Here is a 17512-nt window from a genome sequence, read left to right as displayed (position 1 = left end):
AATTAACAGTGGTTAACCAGCAACATAAGGGGATTTTTAAGCAGTTATCTTTGACTAGGTTGTCTCTACTTTTCCTTTATGCCCCAAAGTAAGTTCCAAAAAGTAAATCTGCTAAAAACAATGGTTAATCACAAACAAGTTATTCTAGAAAAAGGAAGGAAAAAAATCACTGTTTAAAATGAAGGCTGAGTTACAAAACCTGGATAAAGTTAAAACGTTACATTTAGTGCTTTCTAAAATGAGAAGAGTACAAAAAATTCCAGAAGACATCCATCTTACTTCTGAAAGCCTATGCATCATGAACACAGCCCCATTACTTGACCAAACACTCCTTACCTGAATGCAGTTTTTTAAGTTGTCCTTTGTTGGCTTTTCTTCTGCAAGTTTTGTGGCAAACTTAAGACCTCTTCCATACATCTTATTCACCAATGCATGCTTATAGGCAAAAGTCAAAACCTACAATGCAAATTAAAAAAAACAAAGTAAATTAGGTAATTTAGTATCTTACAATGCTTCAAGTAATATCAAATTCTGTTCAGGTGACAGAAGTGATTCAATGTAAAACAATTACATGAGATATTTGCAGTATTAACAGATGATTCATGGTAGTAGTAATAAACATGAACTTCCTAGAGACTATTTCTGACTTGACAAACATATCTGACTTCAGAACTTATGTAACACAGCTGTCACTATTTTAATTTTTTATCACATTTCTAGGTCCTTTGGATTTTCATTCTCTACAGGCAACTGTATGTCATTATTAAAAAGATAATTAAAGAATCACCATCCAGGCAGGTATATTTTTGACCCAGAGAAACAAAAAACAAATTGAGAATTTTAATTTCTAGGTAGTCACAAACTTACTGTAGAAACAAGTATGAATGCACACAGTGAATGATATATACAGACAATGACAGAGAAATGTACATAATTGTAAACAAGCAATGAAGACAGGTAAGCATGAAGACAAGCCTCAGGTTTCAGGTCAGCTTCTCACTATTGGTAATTTTTAAAGAAAAGATTATAAGAAAGCTCCTTCTTGATAATATTATTTCTAAAAAGCCAGCTTACAGTCCTTACCAATGCAGTAGTTCATGTGAGAAAATGCATGCATCTACCTAAGACCTAATGTAAAATAAATCAGGTTCTTAACACCTGAACACTGACAGCGTTCAGGGTGTTGCAAGATGGTTCAAACCATTTCAACAGCTGCAGCACTAAGAATTAGAGCAATCAAGACACTTACATATAATCCCTTTGGAACACTCATAGAAAACGAGGTATTTTTTATTTTTTACTGAAGAGGGACATAGCAGTAAAGTTGGTGAATATGATGGTGTGTCTGTTGTTGGCTGTGTTTATGAAATATTTTATTAGAACTTGCTATTCATTTCCCCTCATTCATTACAATATTTTTCCTTTGCTCTGACTCCACAGTAAAGGTTGAAGATTTCCCACTTAAAATACCCCATTAAGTTAACAAAAACCCTTCAAGGATGTTCAGAAATATGTTTTGCACTACAGAAAAAAAGAATTAAATCTTTCTCAAGAATATAAACATTAAGGAACCACACATCCGATTCTTGCAAGGAGTGAAGAATCTATCTATAGTTTTAGCAGCCTGAACACTTCCAGTTAATGTTGCTCACATGCACAAGTCTTTTCAGGATCAATAAATAGTTAAAATATAAGAAAGAAATAATTATCAAGCAAGTCAAGGTGTAATTTTGAAGCTTCAGGATACTATGCCAAAGTACTCAAGAGCTGCTCATTCTTCTTCTGTCTTCAAATACTTATTTTGCTGTGTTGAAATATTCACTTAAGCTGTTGTAGCTTACGACACACACATATATGCAACAATGAGCATACGGCACTGTTCACATATACAATTTTCCAAATATTTGTTTTGGAAAAATACTCTGCATGCTGCATTCTCAATCTGGTTATTTACCTAAAGCAAAACACATTAGCAAACATTTCTGAACAACTGCTCAGTGGATCCATTAGCAGATTTAGTTGGCTAAACTAAACTTAAAAGAAATCTCTTCTGTAAAAGATGATCGAACAACAAAACAAAACCAAGGAAAAAAAATCAAATGAAAAATGCATTGGAGCTCTCAGCAAATATAACATTTTGGAGGCTAACCAGAAATAATGTCACTGCTCTATGAAGAAAGCTCTTACCTGACCCTGTAAGTTTTGAATGGTTATTGAACATCAGTGATAAAGGCAGGAGGAAAGCCACTTGACAGCATTTCTTTCGTAACAGGGCTTCCTAGAGTTTTTGTGGCAAGAAAACAAAGCATTTTACGAAATACCCTTGCCCCGGCCAAGTAAAAGGTTGGGTATTTCTAAATGTGAAAAAGGTTCTCTGCTGAACCAAAAGGCTGAAAACAATGCTCCAAGAGCTCTTGACATAAGACACTAATTTCTGTCTTAAAGTTCAGAAAAATAACCCAAATCAACTGTATACAAGTTCAGCTAAACTACTAAAACTTCATTAGCACTTCAGAAGTTACGAACAATGCATGAGTTGCTTTACAATCAGAATTTGTTTAGAAACAAAAGATGTTAGATAAGAAATAGTACTTTACAACTTGTACACATATTGACAAAATTAAGCCTTACAGATAAAATACTGCAAGCTTTATAAGATCACAGAAGTAAAGGTCATTATTCCTTGATAAGTGTAAGGAAAATATAGACTGGAGTGCTATTAAGATATAACAGAGAAAACAGCCGCTATCTGAATGCATAAAGCCATCAAATAAACCTATTTGTAGCATCCAAAACCAAACTGTTAGATGAAAGAATAGTAATGACTTCAAAGTATTTGCAATTATTTCATAACTATATAATGAAATAATTATATAATAAATATAATGAAGGCCAGCTTTTGCATAACAAGCAATATGGGCCAGAAATTGTACAAAGAGCAATAAAAGGGTATTGAGAAAAGGCAATGTGTACTTCTAAGATACCAGGGGGTGGGGAATCCCTGTTAGACATTTTATTCCCCAAGCTAATGGCCTGGAATACTATGTGTGCTAGGAGCCAGACCCATGAAAGTGTTTGGATATCCACCTCCAAACCAGCTGTCTAACTTGCCACTGGCTATAAAGATGCATATTCAGGACAGTAAAATGCTGAAATGATCTCTCCGAAGACATCTGTGGGGCTGAAGTATTTCAAAGCTAGAAAACACTTAAAAAAAGTTTGTTTGAATCCAGCAATACTAAAATACCTAAGGAAGCTTTTCTAGTATCCTAATGTCATTACCTCTGGAAACAGACTTGTATTATCAATTAATTCATCATTTAAAAGACCCGATAAAATAAACCTGCATATAGTTAAACATATAGTTAAAGTACTAGGTTAAACAATACAATCTCTAGGTAACATACTCCAGCTATTTGTAAAAACACTGAAATTGTAATGTTTACAATTCCCAACAAACTTGCTTTTTCAGTTTCATATACATCTATAGTAATAAACCACTTTCTTAGCTTTCTTAGTTGATTTTTCTCTGCTCTATCAACTGCCCTATTACAAATAAAAACTACATTAATAAAAAAAAAATACTCATTTTCAAGGGAGCAAGGGGATTTAAGGGAATCAAATATCCAGCAACACATTTTTGGCAGTGACTGAATAAAATCAGCAGGAAGAAGCTGCATCTGACAATGCAAACAGTATCAGGAAAAACAATCCAGGCTAAAGATGTTCAAAAGATAAGACAGAATGTATGGGCCTTTCACTTGTTTTTAAACTTATTTTTAAATGTAGCTTTTTGCTTTTCCCACCATGGCTAATAAAGGTTGAGGGGCATTACATTCTACACATTGGTCATTCCCAATAACAAACACATCCTACTACCCTCCTGTAGCAGTTGTGTTTAAAAGTGAGGATTTTGGCCTACAAAATTTAAAGCCATGTTCTAGGAAAAAGAACTAAAATGCTATCATAAACATGTTACCATAATCAATCAAATACTTGCTGCATAAAGCTGTCTTAACTGGAGTTTATTTGAAATGCTTTTGTGCACACAGAGGCCATAGATATTTTCTTCCATGTTTAGTTTAAAATGAACCTTCAGACAATAGCTGAAAGTATGAACAAATGCACTTACTATCAAAATTAAAGTTACTTTCCTACATAGTTGCTACAATATGGCGACAAGCAGGTTACTTCAATGACAAACAGACAATTCAAATGAACTACTAAATACCCTGTGGTGCCCAAGTTTTACATCTGCAGAGGAGAGATGAAACAAGGGACAGTACTTTATTTACTAGGTGAGAAGAAACACACAGAAAAGTGATGATGCTCCTGACTCTGCTTTAGAAGCATCCTAAAAGAAAACACGCTCTCTCTTGGTTTAGAAAAATTTACTTAGCCTTTTAATTACTGACAGCTGCATGAACTTTACAGAAGCTTAGAACTAAACACACTTAGAGCAATGCTTCTATCTGAAGTCATACATATACATATACATATAACTGAATGATCAGTGCAGTATTTAAATGTCTGATTTCCATCCTTTCTCACCCAGATGTTTCATCTTTCGAGTGCCAATATTACACAGCCCTGTCTACATAAAAGAAGAGCTCACATTTTCATCTCCAACACACTGCTTCAGAATAAGGGGGCTGTCTCTTGACACCTCTCTTTTGAAGGCCATTCACACAAGGTCTATCCTCTACCTGACTTGACTGCTCCACTTTCAATCTGTGCTGGTTTAGGGTGGACTAATTAATTTTCTTCATGGTAGCTGGTATGGGGTTATGTTTTTGATTTGTGCTGCAAACAGTGTTGATAACTCAGAAATGTTTTAGCTGTTGCTGAGCAGTGCTTGCAGAGTCCAGACCTTTTCTGCATCTCATTCCACTCCAGCAGTGAGAAGGCTGGTGGTGCCCAAGGAGCTGGGAGCAGATACAGCCAGGACAGCTGACCCCAAATGACCAAAGGGATATCCCACATCACACGACACCATACTCAGCATATAAAGCTGGGTAAGAAGGAGAAAGGGCGGGAGGTTTGGAGTGATGGTGTTTGTCTTCCCAAAACATGGTCGCATATGATGGAACCTGGCTTTCCTGGAAATGGCTGAACACCTGCCAGCCTATGGGAAGTGGTGAATGCGTTCCTTGTTCTGTTTTGTGTGCAAGGCTTTTGTTTTACCTGCTTAACTGTCGTTTTTGCAGCCTTCATGTAGCTCTTTAGGTTTCATGACAGTCAATCAGTTTAGATTTTAATTTGAGTAATAAAAGTCAAAAAAGTAGGAAAAATAAGACAAACATACTACATGAACAGGATGGAAGTTATTTCCATATGAAATGCTACAAATCTTTTTAGCATTTGACAGAAATCTTTTTTTTTTACAAATCTTTTTGATCTGTTAGTACCAATTTAACAATACAGAAGAATCAATTTTCAGAGCAAAACCTGAATATACACTTTGATAAATCCATGGTTAAGACAGTCAAAGAGAGAGGTTCAATTCCTAATCCATAGAACTCAAATCCAGAGTTATTTATTCCAGGCCCAGAGCACACAGCTCAACAATGCTTATCTGCCTTGATATAAAAGCCTAAGAGTGAAACTCCCAGCAAAATGTCTGCATGGACATTCTTCCACTGAAATTATTCCCATCAGCTTTAAAAAACAAAAAACAGGAGACAGCAGTAAACCAGGGGTTACTATGCTGGAACAAAGTATTGCATTTATAAACAGACAGCAAGAAAATCATGTGCGAAACAATATGATTGAAGCACAAAATCTGCTACCACATGATATCTTCAGTTAATGATTAGAGGAGATAAGCTGAAAAGATCTATGTGTAAAAGGACATATACATTAAAGGGAGGAGGGTAAGCACCCTCAACCTTCTCAACCAGGCCTCCACCTAAAGCACAAGTTCTTACTGAAAGTTCTTCTACTGTCAAGAAGTTAATATTATTTTTCCCCCTTCTACTCTTCTAAGTTTTTTCTTTTTTAACTATCTGAAGTGCTTTGGTAATTTTACATAATTATCAATAAATACCCTGGTCACTCCATCTTCCACTAAAACACAGCCATAAGTGACAGTTAAGTTCAGAAGCTAATTAACATAAATAGCTCAAAAGTTAAAAATGCAAAGTCATAACCCCTCTAAATTAAAAGCTATGTTACTAATCACCTACAATGGATTTTTTTTCCCCCTTCTGGAATTGCTGTCTTGAAGGAGAAAAAGAATTCAGCTCTCAGGATCAGGAACTCTGAAATGATCAGAGGAAGCTGTACTAATAAATACGTAAGTGTAATTATTTCCAAGGGATTCTTCCTTGGACTACTCTACAGACATTACTGACAGCAAAACAACTTCTCTTGTCCATAGTGTGGAAGAGGCTACAGCATGCAGGACTGAACAGGGCAGGGACGCTGCACATTTCTGTGTGTACAGCTACAAGAGCGGAGAGGTTAATTGAAAATATTCCCTGGAAGGTACAGAAAGAAGCAATCCAATACAGGAAGCAGCTTTTTTTGTGGAAATCTGGTACTATCTTACACCCATCCCTTAACCTCTACATTCACCTGAACAGAGATGGGCTTACCATGAATTTGACAGGCTTAGCAAAATCTCTGTGGAAAAAGGTCAAAAAGGAAGCACAACAACAGGGACATCATGGAAAAGTAGAAGGGAGGAATGTACAAGGCTGCGCACACAAAGGCAGTGCACAATTCCAGAAGAAACTATCAGAAAAAGCAACATGCAAATGGACAAAAAAACCCCTGCTCTGGTCTCTTACCTTGCTGTCAAAAAGATCAGTCCATTTTGTTGTTTCCCAGAATGTCTCTGTCAAAGCTTCTGAGCAGCTCTCATGATCCTCATCTCTGCCTTCTGCATCACTGGAAGCAGCCCCTTCTTGGGTCTGCAGATGAAGAAGCTGGTCAGCCAGCGCACTTCCCTTTCGACAAAGTGCATCCACTAAAGTACTCTTCTGTTTTTCCATTTCACTAGGGAGAAAAAAAGAAACAGGATGAAAAATATTCAGAATCTTTTGCAGGTACCTCCTTAAGAACAGAAACAGTGCAAACTCAGTTTAAGCTAAAAAGTTTACAGTAGTTAGTACACACAAGGCTATTACTATAAATTAAATTAATCATAAAAGATTACCTAAGGACATTATGCAATAAAGATACTCAATCATTCTTCTAAGTACGAAATGCCTTAGATGACTTAAGGCAAGGGCAACTCAGGATTCTAGAAGTAAGTCAGCACCTAGAAATATAGCTTTATAGTTCCTGGCATTATAAACAGAGAGTCAAATCCACCACTAACACAAGCAGATATAATTCTGCTGACTTCAAAGGAATTGAATCCATTTAAAGCACCATTGAATTTGGTGTTTAATTTCAGATGTTATATTCAAAACATATGACCTAGTGGATCAACTTACCAAGAAATGTTTAGAATTAAACATATTATGTCAAGGCTTTCCTTTTATATCAGCAATTCTAGAATTACACACAAATCTAGACTCAGGATAGCTAGAACAGATGGACTAGCTTTACAACTGAAACCTAATATTTTATAAATAATCAACAAAGATGCATCTCCCATTTTAAGGGCCTCATATTCAGATCTGCTGTTCTGTTACTAAAATACCACCATGCTACACACAGCAAAATCCATCACATATTCTCCAGACTAAGGTGTCACATTCAAAATACTATCTTCCTAAGGATATACATACTGATAATAGAGAAAGCACCTAAAACTAAATATACTCAAAAATATTCTGAAGCATGGTCACCACACTTTTGACAAATGAAATCTCTTGCAAGCAGTTACTTCTTAGGCTGATGTAAATTTTGTCTTCAAATACAGATGGGAAAGATTGCAAAATATAAAGAAAAGGCAAGAAGCATTCAAAACAGATACTTCTACTAATACACAAGTGGTCTTTCTGAGGGAGGGATTAAACTTGACACAACTTAATATCCCGTTTTTCTGTTACATTTAAATCCTGAAAGAACCCTTGTTTATTTTATTGAATAAATAAAAGATTGGAAGCTTCAGTGTCCCTGCATTTCTGGAGATATAATAAAAGAACAATTGTGTAGTCATATTTTAAACTGCCTATGACACAAAAAAATAATACAAGTTACCAAAAAAAGATACAGACATTCCATTTCTTACATGCAGAGACAAAGTACATAGACTACAGAAATAGGATGCAGGAAAATTATTTACTGGGTAGGTACTTTTTTATAGTCGTTGCATCAGGCCTGGGATCAGTCTTCATGGCAAAATATACTGCTAATGCTGTTTGATCAATATGAGAAATTACTGTATTTGCAGCTTCAACGATTTCATCAAGTCTTTTCATTCGTTCCTAAAAGAAGAATATAAAGGTATTCAGCACCATGAAATCACACTACTTCATTGTTGATTCTACTAACAGTAGGGTGATGGCAAAGCTATGCAGAAATAACATTTGATAATTCAAGATATTATTTTCTCCACTTTGTTCCAATTTTGCTTAAAACACCCCAGAAAGTCTTCAAGATTTCCTGCATACTTAGTCCAGTTCACTGAAAACAAACTGTGAAATATGAGGTTGGAATATGCAAAATGCAGTTTACAAAAAGAAAATCACCTTTCAGTACAAATCAGAATTCTTATATAATGTAGCAGTTATTCAATTCAGAAATAAATATAAAATCAGAACCAAATGAAAAGAAAAATATTCAAGCTAGTAGCATATGCACAAAGCTGTCTTCAAGATAAAAACAAAATGAAACAAAAACATATGCAAACTCTTCTGTTGACAGTTCCCATTTTTGAGGAGAATGACAGAAGCTGGATGTAGCTGTGTCACTGTAGGGGATTACTGTCATCAGCTGTCTGAGTCATGCTACTAGGAGAAATTACCACTCCCGAAGCGGAACAGAATAGAATTTGTGTTTGTCTCAGCAGCCACCATTCAGAACAGAACTGTTGTAGACTAAATAAATGTATTTAACTGAACAAGGCATAACTTGGTGGGCAAACACGCTATGGTTAGGCATACTTTCTTTTATTCTGTTGTGGGATTAAGTAAATCACAGTGAAGGGAGGCACCTGTCACTATAATTAGAAATTTTTTTGCTTTTTAATACTGAGTACAGTCACTTCAAGTTCGAATGTGCACAAAGAAAGACTTAGTTGTTTAGGCTACATGGGTCTGTTGAGACAAATCAAGTTTAAGAAGTGTTAACTAACCTTTTCAGAATCCAGCTGATGAAGTCTTGCAACATACAGAGGAAGATGATTAGGAAATGCTTCTTTCAACTCACTATACATGTCAGTGGTATCCAGCCTAGAAAAGAGGAGGATATAGCACGTACAGATTCTGAGTACTTTTGTGAACTTCAAGCTGCTTCAAGCTTGTGTAGTAATGACAGCAGACATACTTGGTCATCCACTGTATTTTTAGGTCTCTTAAAGCTTCAGCAAATTCTTCTTTTGCATCTTTTTCTTTTTCCTGTTCTTTTTCTTTCTCTTTGCTGCCATTTTTACTTTTTGATGGTGATGGTATCAGATGATAATGAACAGTAAGGACATCCTGGAGGTGGGAAAAGAGACACATACTCAGAGGGACAGTATACTTTGTCTGATGTCATATGAAAGCTAAATCATAGCCAGCAACTACTCTGAGCTACACATACAGTGCGTAAGGGTTCTGAGAGCAAAGATATTAGACAGTAAAAATTCAGGAACTGCTTTAAGTTTTTATTCTAAGCAATGCAAGGATGTAAATATTAAAACAGCACACTAGGCATAAAAAAATAAAGCCTAAAATTTAGCCACTTTGACATTTTTACATTCACATAATTTTACATAATATTAGTTAGGGAATAAGGAAGGTGGTTTTCTGTTTGTTTGTTGATAAAAAAGCAAATAACTTGGTTAAAAGGGTAAGTGAAAAAAGATAGACCTCCTATCCTACAAATCTGGCAATAAACAAATGAATAAAGATGGCTGAATTCTAAAAAATAATACCACAGTAGGTATTAAACATGTCACCGCATATGTTTGTTCCTCCCAAGATACTATTTCTTCCATATGCATACTGAATTAGCTGATGCACGCACAGTCAACTGATTTCCAGTTTGCTGCCACAGACTTCCCAGTTTCACCTGTATCTCAGTTCTAAGTAAGTAGACACAACAGCAAGACTTTTTTTAAACCTTAAGTGGTAGCATAGAAATATCACTATAGTTTGAGTTCATGTTATACTAGTCAATAACCACCATGAGAAAACCAGCTACAGCTATTTAAAAGGAAAATGCCAACTCAGACCATGTTCTTAAAAGTCCATTCCCTGACAAATTACATATACATTTCCAAATAAGGTAGCATTCAATTCCATCCATTGCTTCTAAAACATCAAACTGCTGGGTGAGGCCATTAGTTCCATTTGGTTTTAATGTTGCAACCTTTAAATAAGCTTCTCCCTAAACAGTGAGGGCACATGTTCCCATTATTTTACATATAGCACACTTCACAGAGAATATCACAAATTTAAATACTCTAGATACCATTACTCTGCTGCAACATGGTGCAAAATATGGAGTTGCATGCTCAATTACTCTGGCAATATAATTATTTTTACCAATTGTTCCAGAATACATTTGTGGGAATGCTGCCCACAAACCAGGTCAGTGTTGTGTAGTAAAATGAACACTTGTGTACAAGATGGAGTTAAAGTTACTGAAATAGCAAGTAAAATGGTGACAGAAACTGCAATAATGGACTTCAACACTACACTTCTGAAACATTCAAAAACCATGCAGCAGAAAAATTTTATTTGAACTTATAGTTCAAACAGACCAGCATCTTGCTGTGGGTTATTGAACACAACACTGGTAAAAGTGATTTCAATATTCCCTTAAAATAATTTTTACAGCTACTTATGTAATCACAGAATCACAACATGGACATTTAAATACTTTTTTTTTTTTTTTTAATTAGTTTCGATAACTAATCTGCATTAAAGTGTAGCTTTCACAGGAACTATCCTGCACACATGCATTGCAAGTAGGAAGTGCACAACCAGTCAATACACCTAAATGAGCCTCCAGCAAGACCTAGGCCAGAGCAGGACAAAACAGGTCATGGAAGTACACACAGGAAAATACAGAGGTCAGGAACACGATGTGGGGATCACTAAGGTAATTAGAACAGTAGAAAGCAACAATATAATTCACTAAAGCAAACCAAACATTTTAAGAAGTCTAAGAAGCTAGTTAAGCACAAAAATTTTAATTTACAATATTTTCTAAAAGATGTCCTCTATCGAGACTAGTATTCCTGAGAAAGAAACCTGCCTTCCAAAGAAATATTCTTCCAAGAGTTGAGGATTTTCCTTTAGAAAGTCCACTTTCATTTCACTTGGCAGCATATTTTTGGAGTTACAGATCTAGGTAACCTCTTCATTCTCCAGCCTTACCTATATAAGAAGGCTCTACAACTCTGGTTTAAGTTACAAACCAAACATAACTGGATTAACAAAATCTCACTTATGTGGATGAACACTTGCATTTTGAGAGACTAACCCTATGTAGTAAACCATCAAGAGTAAAATGTCATCCCCCATTCTCTCACATAGGTACTTTTGGTCTCATGAGGTTCTGCAAGCCTTACAAGCCATGACCACTGAAAGGGAAACAATGAGCTTCAGACCCAGACACCCTCCTCTCAAAAGCACAGAGCAGCCTTCTCCACAGACCTCAAACTTATTTCATGGGATAAATAAAGTTTAGGTTATTATCACGTTAAACTAACTATTGCAGGGCATTAAGATGGACTGAAGGCTTCTTTATTTATTTTAACTGCAAGCACTAGGATCATTTATAAGACTTGGCAACTCCCTAGGTACCAGAAGATCTCAGAATGGCACAGTCATTGCCAATACATTCATCATTAGACTAAGGAGAAGAAAGGCAGCTCTTCATAATTCAGCACTCCAATCTGTTTTCTTATTCAAATTTCTCTCTGACAGGAACAAAATTCCTAGAGTAGTGTACTGGATCTCAGTTTCATATATAACTTTAAAAAATTGAGAGCTATAGACAGAGAACGACAACAAGTGAGCATATTATCCACTGAAAAAAATACTTTAAGGCAACTTTCAAACTTATCCTCTAAAAAGATAGGCAGTATTGGGAAATTGGGATGCATACAGGATGTGCACTTTGGTCAGTGTACTCTGTGGAGTCTTGTAAGCCTCACTGGGTTTACTTTTAACTGAACTACAGACTACACGCACAAACAAGCACAGTGCCATCAAACAGTCACCTCTTAAAAGAGCTTAATTAACAGTTAATTTGGCTTCAAGATTTCAATTTAGATTTCTGTTTGGTGTTTTAACATCTAGTATTTTATACATAAAACACATATAAAACTATTTTTATTTGTACTTCAAAGTATTTGCAGCCAAACTAAGCACAGGAAAAAAGCCCCCTCCAGGAACACATTGCAGGTCTCATTCTCCATTTAATAAGTATCTTCATATTAATGCCTATCTGCACATACAGATAAATATACATATGGAATTTGCATCTGCTTTAAGATGCATACAATTTATGCAGTGTTGCTTATTTTCACAGCTACTCTCATTTAATGGGAAAATTATTAAGCTTCTTGAAGTTACTTCGAGGCAGGCTTACAAAAAATTGTATCAGACACACAGTTCATCTTATTTTTGAACATCTCATGATTAAACAGGGATAGTGTCTTAATGCTCAAAGGAAGTCACCCTTTTACGTGTGATTTCACAATGTTACTTATAAGTCTTCCACTAGTACTTATCAATATCTGCATAATGCATGTCTTGCTTTAAATTGGAAGAAAGAATAGCAGAATGGGGAAATAGGTGTAGAAACTTTCCATCCCGTCGCTAAATGTTACACATTGCTGTTCAAAAGCTGCATTATGTGAACGAACAAAAAATTATTCTTACAGAACCAAAAAAGTCACTGATATGTTTTTCATTCTAACTATGTTCTGGACAAAGCTTGGAGACAAGGGAAAAAAATAATCAGGTTGTAATTGCATTACAAATGAAAACAAAGACACCTGTTTATTATGTGGGGAGAACCCCTTGACATTTTTTGTACAGTTATAAAACAATTAACTATCTTTGGAAAGCTGGGCTGCTATTTCCTGGCATAACCACAAACTGCTTTTATGCAAAACAGGGATGCTGTCAGGTGGATTGAAACCTGTTCTATGTCCAGGCCCAGAGGATCATCAGTGACATGGAGCTGGAAGTCACTAGCTCATTGTGTGCCCCAGGGGTCAATTCTGGATTGAACCCTGTTTGATGTCTTAATTGATTACCTGGAAGATAGTGCAGAAGGCACATTGGCTAGTGGCACCAAACTGGGAGAAGTGGCTCATATGCCAGGGAGTCTGCTGCCATCCAGAGGGACCTCAAAAGGCTGCAGAAATGGGCTCAACCTCATGAAGTTGGGCTCAGCCTCATGAAATGGGCTCAGCCTCATGAAGTTCAACAAAGAGAAGTGCAAAATCTGGAAAAGAATAAATCCAGGCAGAGTACATGCTAGGGGCCATCCAGTAGGAAACCAGCTTGGCATTCTGGTGGATACCAGGTCGAACATGAGCCAGCAGTGTGCCTTTATGGCAAAGAGGGCCTGGACCCATCTCCGAAAAATATGAAAAATCTACATATACTTTTTTGACTGACTGCATTCCTGAAGAAATATATAAACAAGTTTTCTGCACTGGAAAACAACTGCATGTAAACTTATAACAGGGCAGGGTAAATACCAAAATTTTTAAACTAGGAAGGCCTCTGAGTTGCATTCTGAGAAAAATGCATTAATTATTGGGGCTCTTACAGAACAATGGTCTCAAATACACTGTGTTTTATTTCACAGAATATGCTGAGTTGGAAGGGACTGAAGGATCATCAGGTGCAGCTTCTGGTCCTGTACAGCACTATCCCCACTATCACACCATGTGCCTGAGAGCATTGTCCAAATGCTTCTTGAACTCTGTCACGCTGGTGCTGTGACCACTGCCCTGGGGAGCCTGTGCCAGTGCCCAGCCACCCTGTGGGCGAAGAATCTTCTTCTAGTATCCAACCTAAACCTCCCTTGACACAACTTCAGGCCACTTCAGGTCCTGCCACTGGTCACCACAGAGAAGAGACCAGTGGCTGTGGCCCCACTTTCCCTCTCAAGGAAATTGCAGACTGCAATGGGGTCTCCCCCCTCCATCTCCTCCAGGCTGAACAGACCAAGTGACCTCAGCTGCTCCTCAACTTCCCCTCAAAGCCCTTCACCATCTTGGTTGCCCTCCTCTGGACATTCTGTAATAGTTTAATGTCTTTCTGATATTGTGGTGCCCCAAACTGCACACAATATTCAAGGTGAGGCTGCCTCAGTTCAGGATAATCCCACTGGTGCTGCTGTGCCTGATGTCCCCCAGGACACGCTCGGCCCTTCTGGCTGCCAGGGCACTGCTGATTCGTGTTCAACTTGCCATTGACCAGGATCCCCAGGTCCCTTTCCATGGCACTGCTTTCCAGCATCTCAGTCCCCTCTCTGTACCATACATCCAGGGTCGGCCCATCCCAGGCACAGAATCCAGCACTTTCCCTTGTTGAACTTCATACGGGCTGTGATTGCCCAGCCCCCTGTTTTGTTGAGGCCTCTCTGCAGGGCCTCCCTGCCCTCAAGGGAGACAACAGCTCCTCCCAGTTTAGTCTTGTCTGCAGACTTGCTCAGTATCCTTTCCAGTCCTGTGTTCAAGCCATTAATGAAGACGCTGAAGAGCACAGGGCTGAGGACGGAGCCCAGCAGAAATCCACTAGTTTATGTGCTGCTAGTACACTGATGAGCAATAGATGGAAGTAACAAGAAGGACGGGTTTTATTTTGGCTTGGGTGGTTTCACTGCTCAGATCTGAATACAAATCTCTGTTCAAAAACCAAAGGAAAAAAAAAAATCCTCCCACAAACCTCCCCCCCAAAACAAACAAACAAAAAAAACCCCAAAAGCCACCCCGGAATCTGTTTAATAGGTTTTGTTATTCAAATTGTATTATTATTAGAGTTTATTTCCCTTGTTAGAGATCCATTTAGTAAAGATCTTATACCCTAATTACTAGGAAGCCATGCATTCACATGGGATTTTAAATTATCTTTCTGAAATTGATCTGCATGATTTTCAGGTATGAAAATAAAACTCAGCAACATACACCAGAATCTCTCTTGGAAAGCCTAATCTCATTCCCACATGGTTATTACACCAAGACCTGAATAAGTTAGCAGGTTCAGCTTCCAGCTTACTATTCACAAAATAACGTAATACAACTATAAACTATGTTATTCATGGCTCTCAGGTCTTACTTCCAACAAGAATCCTGACTAATCTGCATGTCACTCCAGAACAAATTACCTTAAAATTAACAGAAAGTAAATACCTTTACAACTTAAGAACAAGAAAAAACCCAGTAACCTTATGTAGGTAGTCTAGCAAATCATATTTTTGTGGTTTTTTTAAACAAATCGTTTCACACTGACTGCTGGCAAAATATTGTATTACCTGATGTGAAAATACAACAAAGCACAATATTAAACAGTATTATACTGAAAGTCACCCCCTTTCTAAACTATATTTTACATACTTCAAAATTCATTCTGTGACTACTACTACCTGCTACATGACCATATAAACTCTAGATTCCTACTGGATGATTTTATGACTGTAAAGAAGACAACTCACTATTTTGTAGACTGAGAATACAGTTAGATATTCAATTATTCAATTCAAAGTGTTAGGTTCACATTTGATTCTCAATCTGCAGACAGAATAAGCAGAAACACTTGCCACAAAAAGTCTTTACCACAAACACTGAACATTCCTGAGTATTTAATAACAAGAAAAATTGCAGACCGCTAACACCACATGCATTTTTACAGCACTTATTGCAGAAGTATACAGATGCTCACGTGCCTCTCAGCTGTGTGTTACAGCAGTGTTTTATCATTCTACCAGTAAACATACTTAAGGTGCTGAAGTAAATAACTCAGGTCTAAGCAGGTAGATGAAGGAGACAAATTAGAAACCAAGACTGGTAGACAAATTCTTTAAGTCATATGCAAAAAGACTTCAGTATATCTTTTTCAAAAACTAACATTCAGTACCTTTTTAAATTTTCCTTGTCGCTTTGCTGCAGACTGCCCCTGGGAGTTAGAATAACATACTGTAAGAAAACATGCACACACCACACAGGATGGAGACACCTTCTCTGTACAATTATAGTTATACTCCCAACCTACAGATTTCCAGCTTTTAGAGAGTCACATCTATGATCAAACATGCTCTTAAAGCATGCTCTTTCAGGTTTTTAAAATTAATAAACCAATGCATCACTGTATATACAACCTATTATTCCTGCAATATAAGCAAGTGTTGTTAACCACTTAGCTTCAATTAATGAATTACAGAAATTCACTCTCAGAATTTTAGATTTTTGACTGTTTAGTAGCATTGTTCTATTTCATAATAAATATAGACAAATAAATATATCCCCTACTTTGCATCCACCCACTGACTTAGAGACAACTTGGCTGCCTAGTCCTCCTTTTTTGTCTCCTGTTACATATGGAGGTTCACTAAAGGCAGCAGAAAGTATCAGATGCTATTTGATACCATCCTTTTTCCATTGAAATACGACCATAACAGTAATGCTTTGGGCTATGACATGAGAAACACCACAGCTAGAATTTCTTTCTGTGTAAGATCTTAAGAATTCTCCATGACATTAAATTTGACAGGCTGTATCTACCTATCTCCTGCTTCCTATCCCAGAAACCACTGTAAATAGCCACTTAGTCTGGTTTTAAAATAAAACATGCAAGATTGCAACCAATAGTTCAAGGAAGTGCACAATTTCAGTTAGGGAAAATAAATTATACTGGTGTAATGGATTTATCATGGATTTCATAAAAGCACATTTGCAGCCTCAAAGGAATCACAAAGAAATATTAAACTCAGTATTTTAGAGTTCCTAGTTACTGGGTTTTTCCTGATACGTAAATTCTCCTGATACATTCTCACCTGCAGCTACATGCAATCTGCCCCAAAAGTACAACCAATTCAGATTGAATTAACTAAATGTTTATGCTCAACAAGATCTAAAGGTACATGCCAACCTACCCAGAGAAATTTATTTTCTATTAAGACATACCTTAGTTTTAAAAATGTTGTTCAGCCACATCTAGTGATAGATGGACATAGATCAACTAGCTCTGAGTACTAACAATCACTATGACTGACTAGAGTTTAGTTTGACGCTTAGCATCTGTTTAAAAACAGCTAAGGAAATCTTCTAAACGCTGTAGCAGCAGATACACAGAAACGTGACATAATTACTATAATCACTATTGCATTACACAGTCATACAAGTTAAAAAACATTTTTCACAGGATGCTGTGGTATGAGATAAAAA

The 17512-nt window shown here is 36.8% G+C and overlaps 1 protein-coding gene across 2 annotated transcripts in view; it reads right to left on the bottom strand.

The window, feature by feature from the left end:
- The window catches only part of TPP2 (tripeptidyl peptidase 2), a 53080-nt gene that overhangs the window by 3562 nt on the left and 32006 nt on the right, over nucleotides 1–17512 (bottom strand). The window contains exons 24-29 of one of the 2 annotated variants that reach the window (XM_040054893.2): nucleotides 16206–16244; nucleotides 9442–9593; nucleotides 9251–9347; nucleotides 8251–8381; nucleotides 6792–6999; nucleotides 337–456 (exon numbers count right to left, since the gene is read on the bottom strand). In XM_040054893.2, coding sequence (XP_039910827.1) covers nucleotides 337–456; nucleotides 6792–6999; nucleotides 8251–8381; nucleotides 9251–9347; nucleotides 9442–9593; nucleotides 16206–16244 — 747 coding nt within the window. The remainder of the gene's footprint in view (nucleotides 1–336; nucleotides 457–6791; nucleotides 7000–8250; nucleotides 8382–9250; nucleotides 9348–9441; nucleotides 9594–16205; nucleotides 16245–17512) is intronic. The other variant, XM_040054894.2, reaches the window with a different exon arrangement.

Source organism: Hirundo rustica, chromosome 2 (genome assembly GCF_015227805.2).
Source record: "Hirundo rustica isolate bHirRus1 chromosome 2, bHirRus1.pri.v3, whole genome shotgun sequence".
NCBI lineage: Eukaryota > Metazoa > Chordata > Aves > Passeriformes > Hirundinidae > Hirundo > Hirundo rustica.
This window is presented reverse-complemented; position numbering and strand designations above follow the sequence as displayed.